At 42.1% G+C, this 10829-nt stretch overlaps 1 protein-coding gene across 1 annotated transcript in view; it reads right to left on the reverse strand.

The window, feature by feature from the left end:
• Positions 1 to 10829, reverse strand: part of ITGA11 (integrin subunit alpha 11) — a 197392-nt gene that overhangs the window by 21205 nt on the left and 165358 nt on the right. Inside the window, exons 18-20 of the mRNA XM_027851835.1 lie at positions 9433 to 9543; positions 5972 to 6057; positions 4749 to 4956 (exon numbers count right to left, since the gene is read on the reverse strand). Coding sequence (XP_027707636.1) covers positions 4749 to 4956; positions 5972 to 6057; positions 9433 to 9543 — 405 coding nt within the window. The remainder of the gene's footprint in view (positions 1 to 4748; positions 4957 to 5971; positions 6058 to 9432; positions 9544 to 10829) is intronic.

A 10829-nucleotide genomic window follows, 5' to 3' on the forward strand; every position in this document is an offset into this window, starting at 1 on the left:
AGTTTCCTCATTTTACAGGGGATAATGATAGCATCTGTGTTCTAGGGCTGTTATGAAGATAAAATGAGATGGTGTTTGGAAAGCACTTTTCAAACCTTAGAATGTTATATAAATGTTAGCAGCAACAGTTGCCTTATCATCATGCTGGTTATGTGACTGAGGACCTCAGTTCATTTTCAGGCTTCTCCCTACCAGCTCTTTAAAGCTGGAAATGGAAGAATTTTACCAAAAATAGCTTCAGTACAAAGGCAGACGTGTTTTGCTGGTCCCAAGTGGGCCTTCAATCTGTGACTTTTGAGCACTTGGGGATTTAATTGTACTTCTTGATGCATAACCTGATTTTTAGATCATTTTCACGTGATGTGTGTTCTGCCTTACCCCATTAGACGAGAGGTCCCTGAGGGTAGGGGCTTATCCTGCCTGGTAGATTGAAAGCTCTAAGTCTGGGGACTTTGTCTTTCCATCAGACTTAGAAGCTCCCAGAGGCTGGAGTGGTGTCTCCTGGTGTCTGATGGGCCCAGATCTCAAGCTGTAGGGGTGCGGCAGGTGGGGAGAAGATGGGGTGTGTGACTAGTGCACCCCAACCTTCTGTCAAAAGGAAGCCACAGTGAATCAAATGTGTATTTCCTTGTTATTGCCCTGAATCAGCGGTGTGCTGGAGCCAGGCCAAACCAGCCAACTGATAGTTAAAGTTTTACCATGAGCATTTATTCCTTAGAAATTGCAAAATGCTACAAATCATTGTTGTTGACTGAACTTAAGCAAGTGATGAAGAAAATGTTAACAATCCAGGTTGAACTTTAAAAGTGTGTTGTGTGCATGTTTTTCTTTTTGAGAGCCGGTTATTAAATATTTGCCAGCACAGCCCTTCCCTGAACCCTGTGGACTCCTGGATGACTTCTGGTTTCTTGACTTCTTGACTGCTGGCTTCTACCCTGATTCTTTTGTTGTCATTCTTTCATTATCGGGCTCCCCTCCTTCCATGTCTTTAGATCCCCAGTTGCTAACACAATTTATGTACAATTTATATTTACATTTCTTCCCATCCCACACACAACATCTGGGGGCTAGGATTACGGCAGCTGTCTAATTACTTTCTGTCCTCTCACTGCACAGGGAAGGTATTTGACACCTAGCAGATTGGAAGTTCCTGAGGTCAGAGACTTCGTCCCCCAGTGGACTATGAGCTCTCATGATCCTTGAATTCCCACCACCACTGGGTAGAAAGTCAAGCACCAAAGGAAGTAGCAGCCAGATCTGGGTTTTGTTGGTGGTGTTTTAGTAACATCCAAATTCAGACAGGTGATAGTTAACGACTGTTTGCAGTAGGAGGAAAGGAAGTGGAATACCACCGGTAGAGGCAAAGACAAAGCATGGAGGTAAAGTCAAAGCCAGGTGTTGTACTTTTTTTAAAATTTTATTTTATTTTATTTTTTATTTTTAGGCAATTGAGGTTAAGTGACTTGCCCAGGGTCACACAGCTAGTAAGTGTCAAGTGTTTGGTCTGAGACCAGATTTGAACTCAGGTCCTCCTGACTTCAGGGCCAGTGCTCTATCCACTGTACCACCTAGTTGCCCCCCCCAGGTATTGTACTTTTGAGGTTCCACCTCAAACCTATCAGACTGACAGAAATGGTAAAGGATGGAGGGGCTGTGGGAAAACAGGTACATTAGTACACTGTTAGTGGGGTTATGAATGGGTTCAGCCATTCTGGAGAGCAGTTTAGAATTATGCACAGAAAGTCACCAAACTGTTCCTACTCTTTGACTCAGCCACTATTAGGCCTATACCCCAAAGAAATAAAATAAAGTGGGAAAGAATCTGTTATCTATGCACAAAAATGTTTATAGCAGCTCTTTTTACACTAGCCCAAAAATGGAAGCTAAAGGGGTATTCCCTCCTTTTAGGGAATAGCTAAGCAGATTGTGGCTTATGAATGTAATGGAATGTTATTGTGTCATAGGAAATGATGCAATGGACAGCTTTAGAGGAAGCTGGGAAGGCCTGTATCACGAAGCAGAGTAAAGTGAGCAGAGTTAGAGCAGTTTGTATAGTGATGATGACATTATGGAGAAATCAACTTTTTTTTTTGGCTAGGCAATGAGGTTAAGTGACGTGCTCAGGGTCACACAATTAGTAAGTATTATGTGTCTGAAGCCGGATTTTAACTCAGGTCCTCCTGAATCCAGGGCAGTGCTCTATCTACTGTGCCATGAGAAATCAACTTTGAAAGACTTCGGAGCTATGATCAACACACAGTGATAAACCATGAGTTGAGAAGAATGATGGTGAAACATGCCTCTTACCTTGTAACAGAGAGGTGATAAACTTAAAATACAGAAAGAGAAATACAATAATGTGGGAACTTATTTTTCCAGATCATATAGATACCTACTGAGGGATTTGTTTTTCAGGTTAATTTTTTTTTGGTTCACTATGAGGGAAGTATTGAGGGATTAATTTTTCAAGTTAATTTTTTTTTGTTCAGTGTTGGGGAGGGGTAGCAGGAGGGACAGATTAATAAACAAAACTTGCTACTTGAAAATAAAAATAACAAACTATTATTTAAAAAAAACCCCAACATCCTGGGAGCTGTAAAAGACAGAGCCAAGCCAGAGGGACAACTGGAATAGGGATGCCAGAAATGCAAAAATGGCAGCAGGCTGTCAAGAGAGAACCTGAGAAAAAAAGCTGTAGGTTCAGTGGCGCATGTGGAAATACATGTGTGCAAACTTGTATGATACAGACTAATGTTAAAGTTGTGTCAAAAAAATTAAGTTTTTGCCCAACATGGTGCTTGCCTTTTATTGCTCAGATCTTTAGCTCTTGCTTGCTGAATCAGTAATCATGTGCCTTTTTCCTGGATGCTTTATAGACACTGAACTAGAAGGGGTCTTAGAGGTTATCTGATCCAACAACTTCATTTTAAAGGTTAGAGAACTGGCCCAGAGGACTTGCCTAAATTCGTTCAGGGAGTATGTGGAAAAGCTGGGATTCAGATCCCAATCCGGCTCTCTTTACTGGGCCCCATGACCCCTCTGGCATCTGTTCTAGGGACTGACTGTCTGACTCCCTGGCTGCTGGGAGGAGGCAGCCTTCTGGGGGACCACCTTGTAGGTGTTTCTAACTGATCTGGGTGGTGCTGTCGCCTTAGCCAGGTACCCAGACTGATGGGGGTGGTGTAATGGCCTCTGAAACAATCTGGGAAAGGAACTCTGACTCTCAGACTGTTTCAGAAATAGAATACTGCATAGATATGTAGCCTGCCCTGATAATTTGGTGTTCTCTAGTAAGGGCTATGTGTGTATGCAAAAATAATAATAATAGATTGCATTTATATGATGCTTTATGATACATAGAGCATTTTACATATTGTTTGTGTGCATACCTATATACATGCAACCATATGCAAGGTGCATATGGATACAGGTGCATTTTGTGCTTACATGTATATACATATTCACATGCATGCACATGTGATAGGCAGACTAACACTAAAGTTGTATCCAACGGGGCTCTTTTTCCTTAGAAGTCCCCTTATTCCTGGGTGAATAATAACTCAGCTGTGAAAATCCTACTTAAACTAAAACTCAGTCCCCTCAATCTCCTTACCCTTGGGGCCCCAACCTGGGAATCAAGATCTGATCTCTTAAATGTGCTGCTGAGGAAAACCCTAGCCCCTACAAACAGCCTGCTCTGTGCCTGCAGACGTTGGCTGATCTGTATAACGTGTTTCTCATTTCTCTTTACCTTTGCTTAGTTTTAAAGAGTCTTTTGTAGAAATAGAACTCTATGGGGGTCTCTTACCCCAGGAAAAACACTTAATTTTGTTTTGAACAGCAGCCAGGAAAGTCTGGGGTGGGGAGGGCATAGGAAGGTAATCTCTCTTAATACCTGAACCTCAAACAATCCCAAAATCCTCAGGTGGGCAGGGAACCTGAGAGGTCATTAAGTGCCTCTCCTCCACCATGATTGCTTCTTAGGTTGGCATGCTTGTATTTTAGGGTTGGTGTCTTGCCTAGGGAGAGATTTACTTAATCCTGATACACTAGAATGCCAAGAGCTTAAGAGGAAAGAACACAGTAGTCTGACTGTAGCCACTGGGGCTAATCCCCATTCAAGGAGTACCTTAAAGTCTGGGGCTAAAAACTGGTGGTCTACCGAGGGAACAGAAAAAAGAAAGGTCACAAGGCCTGGCCCTCACTCTGTGGTCTCACTGTGCCACATGTTGGTGAGAGACAATGGAATAACAGCTGCTTCATTGGTTATAGGTTTTTTTGGGGGGAGAACCCCAATTCTTCCCCAAGAGTGGTAAGTGTAGTCCTTGAGATTAAATGAAGGGGACCCTAAACCATTATGGGCCCTTTCTGGGGGACTGAAGAGAATATCAGTGATCTGCACTGCTTAACACTGCCTAGCTGGCTTCCAAGGAGGTATTCAGACTCTTGGCTATTTCTCCATGCTGTCTCTTAATGAGATAGATATGATAATGTATATCACAAAATGAGATAATATATAAAGTGCTTTGCAATACTTAAGTACTATATAAATATCATTATATGTTATTTATTAATATCACAGTACATGGTTATATTATGTTATTGTTATTACTTATTATTATTTACATTGCTATATTCCTACAGGTGAGAGTGAGGCCTTGTAAACCCTGCATCTTGCCCTAGGGTGGGCACTTGACTCTCTTGCTTTCTGCAGTTCCCCAGGTTTCAGGAGGAGGTCAAAGTCTTACCTTCTGAATCAAGCTTGCAAACTGCAGGTTTCTTGAGTATGAAATGTTTAGAACTGTGTTATAAGCATTCTCTCCCCTGTTCTCCAGGGTAGCCTCCACTGCCACACGCCGCCGGGTGCTCTCTATGATGAAAATGGATGTATCAAAAGACAGGGTGTAGGAAGAGCACTCTGGCTGGGTCTTTCTCAGGATTCTGTTGCAATACTCCCTGAAAGAAAACCAGAGTTTCAGGGTGCTGGGCACAGGATGAAGTGTGGGTGGGTGGGAGGCATGATAGCTCAGGAAATGACAGAGGAGGGAGTCTGAAGGGATTAGTAGTGGTGGTGGGTTGTAAGGGAGTCTCCCTTGGTGACTAGTAAGCCTGCCTAGTGGAAAGGCACATATGTGGTTCTTCCCTCTTAGTCATCGTTGTGGGAGGAGTGCCATAGCTCTGTTGGAGGTATTCCATTCTTCCTGCCCTGCCATGAGCCGCTGGGTGAGAGTATTTCCTTGATTGTTAAGGGAAGGGGGAGAGAGAGAGAAGAAAGAAGAGGTAGAGCTCATCCTTCAAGGTCCAGCTCATGGCCATCTCCTTCATGAAGCCTTCCCTAATCACCTCAGTGACTTTTCCCTTCTCTGCATTTAGTGTCCATACCGTGCACTGGACACAAATACCACCTTGCATTATTATTTACCCATAACCCCATATTGGCAGAAAGAGCTTCTGGGAAGTATAGTGTTCACAGTTGAAAGGAGAAACTGAAGGATTGCGAGAGGTAAGACTGACAGGTCTTCTGTCTTTCCTTCCAACTAGGAAAACTATACTTCCCATCAATCCCCATTGTCAGTATAGCATCACAACTGTTTCATCTCTTCGGCTAGATTCTGTTATAGCTATGTGACCAATCTCAGGTATTTAAAACTATGTGACTGGTCAAGTTACTTCCTCCTTCTGAGCCTCAGTTTCCTTATCTCTAAAATAAGTGGGTTGGACTCAATCTCTAAGATCTCTTTCAGTGAGAAAGCTATGGTCCTATGACTGGGCACGCAGTAGACATTCAATAATGGCTTGTTGAAAAAAAATGAATGAATTAAAGAATGAATAAATGGAGGAGGAAGATGATGATGAGGGGAAAATCTGGGGGATACAGAGCTCCACCTACCAGGAAGAAGAGACAGGTCCCCTAAGCTGCTGTAAGAAATTGTGAAAGCAGCAGGAAGCCCTAGTCTGGGGATCTACTCACATGGCGGTGGGAATGTCACTCTGGGCATCTAGGACCAAGTCAGGCACACAGTGTTCATCCTCATTGCACCCATTCCAGAAGGGTACCTGATCAAGGGAAGAGCATGACATGGGTAGGGGAACAGTGGGGCAGCTCCCCTAGTCCATAACTCATACTTCATTCATTTAATTTCCTTGCCTGGTCTTCAGGTCCCTTCACCAATTCCAGTCCTTGCCCTGACACACATATCTTCTCTTCACAATTAACTGATTCCTCTCTCAGTACTACTTGACATGTTTTCTGATAATTTGTTGCTTGTTTCCTAGGTACCATTTGCTTTTTCCTGCCTTCATGCCTTTGCCCGGCTCTCAAAGGAGCTTTCTTATGTCCTTCAAACAAGGCTTAAAATGTAACTTCTTTAAGAACCTAAATTTTGAGCTCCTGTGGCTCAGTCCACGTTACTCTGTGCTCAGGTGGCATTAAAGTAACAACAACAATAATAAATAATAATATAATCATTTACTTTAGTTGTTCATAATAAAGTAATCATTTGCTTTAAATCATTCACATCTAGGGCTCACTTACTGTGCCACTACTATTTGGAATATAGCTGAGGATGAAGAACCTAAGAGGCCAAAAGGATATGACAAAGTTTGTGCTATGGACTTTGGAGGTGGTGGTGGGGGCACTCCCATTAATATCTGTATAGACTACTTTGGAAGTAATTCTTCAGGTCTTCATTCAGAGCCTTTTTACTCTTAATTTACACAAAATTATAATCAGGGCTAGAAATCGGATTGCCTAGTCCACAATAGAATAGAGGCAGTATCTCAGAAGGGAGGGGGAAACTGCTAGAGGGTAGCCATAGTAACAGCAATGCAAGAGACAAAAAAACTATTAAAATCAAGGCACGAAGTATAGCTATCTGGAACCCCTTAGCGGAAGGGCAAACAGCCCAACACACCTTAATAGCCCCTGAAGATACAGATGTTCTTAATGATGACCCTGGGTTATCATAATAGGATTAAATTCTTTTCAGAATATTTTGTTTGAGAGGATAGACATATTGTATCATAAGAGATGATAGATTTGTACAGAATGATGACATCTAAATGAATGATACAAAGTGAAGAACCAAGGAAACACATATATACAATAATTACAGGGATGTAAGTAGAAATAATAGCAACCAAAAGAAATGGAAATGAGTACTCTGTAATTATAATTAACAAGGTTCCTGAAGAAGAAAGGGGACCATGCACCTCCCTTCCTTCTTTATTTTTTTTATTTTTTTTTGGTGAGGCAATTGGGGTTAAGTGACTTGCTCAGGGTCACACAGCTAGTGAGTTCTCCTTTATATGTGTATGACTATATATGTATATATGTATGTAATACATTTTAGAAAGATTTCCATGCAGACTTTGGTGCATAAAGAGGTACATTTTCAATTATCTGGAAAATTTATGTATAATTTTTTAAAATTTAATTAATTAGGTATTGCTGCATGGATTATTGAAAACTACTATGTTGCTTGGCAGATGTATCTTTGCTTCTTTTCCTGTGTGAAAATTCCATCCCTTAGCTGGGCTTTGTTCTTTTGGCCAAAAGCACCAATTTTACTGATCCTTCCTGGCTGGCCTCTCATAAATGAGTCTTTGCCTTTACCTTTGTCTTGCCTGGTTCCAGGCCTCCATCTCTCTTAGTCACCATCTCCAAACTATACTCTAGAATTTTGCCAGGAATTTCAGTTAGGTTCACTGGCCTTCATTTACTTCCTTGCTGTGCTTCTGGACCACCATGCCTCAGTTACCTGTCCTCTCTCTGGAACCTCCCTCAATACCTGGGGTCTTCTTATCCTAGAGCTTCCATCCTGGATAGAGATGTGCTGGAGCCAGCTTGAACTGGCTAGAGTCAATTGTTAAAATTTCACTGTGAGTGTTTACATATTGGAAATTAGTGAATGTTACAAATCAAGGTTGAGTTATTATTTTGTTGATTTTCTGGAGTAGATTTTTCCAGAATAATGCATATTTTAAAAAGTATATCATAGATACTTTTTTCCCTTTCTGGAGAGCTGGTTGTTAAATATTTACTCACACATCACTATTTATGGGCGTCCATTTTGGGGATGGGCCCACATTAACCAAACCTCATTTCTCTCCTGGCTATGCCTCTGATTCTCCTGGAATTCAACATTATGAATTCTCATCCTGGAACTTCCCTCTACCATAATGGCCTCCCTCTCCCACTGAATCTGGGGCCTTCTCACTTTGGAACCTACTTCTATCATGCATGTCCCCTTCTTCCATTGTTGATTTTTTTCCAGGCCCTCTAGTTTGGTGACAAGCCCAGGCCAGCTATGCCTCATTCCCCTCTAGGCTATGCGTCTGACATTCCTGGACTTCACCACTGTGCCTTCATTCCTCATTGCTTTCTCACCCCCTTTTATATTTTGTCTTCTCCTATTTGAATGTAAGCTCCTAGAGGGCAAGAACTATCTTTCTTTGTTATTATATTTATAACCCTAGTGCTTAGCATAGTGTCTAGCACAAAGTAAGCACTTCATTATAGTTTGGTGGCTGCCTGCCTGTCGTAGGATCCACATGCAGCAGGTGCTCAAAAATTATTCAAGATGGACTGACCACTATGCACTGGCCACACTGCCTCATTTCCATTCTCTCTGGAGGAGTTTTTGGGGGCCTCAGTATTTTGAGGGTTTCTGGGCTAGCTGGACAGGGAGAGAAGTAATCTGAGAGTTAGAGAATGAGAGAAAAAGATTATAGGGAATACTAATAAAAGAGTATGACCTTTGCACATTGGGAAGCTAGGGAAAACGTGTATGCTGAAGTCTCAGGGATTTCATCAGTCAATAAGCAGGAGGCCTGGGCCCTAGTCCCAGCCTGGCTACTAACTCCTTCTCTAAACTTGAGGAAATTTCTTATGTTCTCTGGACCTTATTTCCTTAATTTGTAGAATGAAGTGTTGGACTAGATGACCTCCAAGTTCCATCAGGAACATTCTATAACCCATATGTTGATTTGAGATCCTATTGTGTGTCCCCCGTCATCCATGCTATAGATGATGCTGAAGAAGACCTGGTCCTTTGTCCCAACGAACTTCTAAGAGTCTGCCTGCCAGACCAGGTTGTAGGTAGGTTGCAAGAGAATCAGGGTAGGTCAGAGGAAGGGAGAAGGTAGTACTGTTGGAGTACATTATTTTTGGGGAATTTTTCTGGAGAGGAAGAAGATAATGGAGTGCTCCTCAGTGTATTAATTCCATGCACTGCAAATGCTCTGAAGGGTCCTCTGAGACCATCTAGCCCAAGGCTTCTTAACCATTTTTGTGTCCTGAGGGTTTTGAGGTTTTCTGGGCTAGCTGGCTACAGGGAGAGAAGTAACCTGAGAGTCAGAGAATGACTTTGCTGAATGGGCAGACAGAAGGAACATTTATCTTACTCCCCCATCCTGCTGGCTGTGACTTACTGAGACTCTGAGTGTGGTAGGCCAACCATCATCCAGGATGGGCCCGTTGTCAGGATCATCCAAAACAAACTCGACTGAGAATGTCACTGGCTTCACGTAGTCTGCTGTGTCCTGTGGAGGAAGCAGGGGTGAGAAGGCAAATGGTCACATAAGAGATGCCGTCTGGGGTCACTGACAACTGAGACCTAGATTATTTTGAAAAAGGCTGGGGAGGGAAAAGACTACAGCACTGAGAGGAAGGAATAGAGAGGAGGAGAGACAGAGAAGAAGAGGAATGGAGGGGAGAAAGAAAGACAGAGACAGAGACAGAGAGATACACAGAGAGACTCACATACAGAGAGAAACAGAAACAGAGAATGAATAATGTTACTGAGTCAGTTTGCTAAGTAAAGGCATGTCTGGGAGGTTAGAAGCCTAAAAGTCTGTATATGCATAGAGAGAAGGGAATTGGGTTTTGATGTGAAGGAGCATGGTCAGCATAAGGCTGAGCCTTTGCATCAAGCCAGAGAGACTTTGCTGGGTTCTGGGTTCTAGCACACTCCCACACAGTTTAGGGCCATAATATGTGTGAGAGGCTGATCAGATTCTGTATATTTGAGTGGCAAAGTTCTGAACTCTAAATGGGGCCCCTAGGAGAGAAAAGCACTCCAGGGTATAGGAGTGGGGACTGGGTATTGAGGAGGATCACAAACAGCCCCAGACATCTGGTGAGTATGAGCAATATAAATAAGATGACTACCAGTGAGTTTGAATGACAGAGATTTATCATTAACATCGGTTCCATTGGGGATCTTAGACATCATTTAGATAAGTAGTGTCAAACATAAATAGAAACTGATCCTTGCAGGCCACAGATTAACTTAGAAAAAACCAAATTTTCATTATCTGTGTTATATTGTATTCTTGTTTATTTTATTAAACATTCCCCAATTACATTTTAATCTGGTTTCTGCCTTATTTGAGAATTTTCAGCTGGTTGTTTTTGAGTTTAACATCTGTGATTTAGACCATTGCAATCCCCAAAGAAATTACATTAATTGGGAAATTCATTGGGAAATATTGAACAAGATAAATAAAAATACAGTAGAGCATAGATAATGTTAATATGTGGTTTTCCAAGTCAATATGCATCTGCAGGGATCCTTATGTACAGTTGGCTGTTTTTATTTGAATTTGACACCAGTCATAAAGAACAAGAGGGAGGTGATAGAACCATCCTCTCTGCATTGATCAGATTGGATGTGGAGCATTGTGTCTAGTTCTGAGCACCACGTTTTAGGATCACAGGCATTTCAGGAAGGTGAATTATGACTAGAGGACAAGGACTGGAGAATATACCAAAGATGTGTATGTGTGTGTGTGTGTGTGTGTGTGTGTGTGTGTGTGTGTGTGTGTGT

Source organism: Vombatus ursinus, unplaced genomic scaffold, assembly GCF_900497805.2.
Source record: "Vombatus ursinus unplaced genomic scaffold, bare-nosed wombat genome assembly UNPS02009205.1, whole genome shotgun sequence".
NCBI lineage: Eukaryota > Metazoa > Chordata > Mammalia > Diprotodontia > Vombatidae > Vombatus > Vombatus ursinus.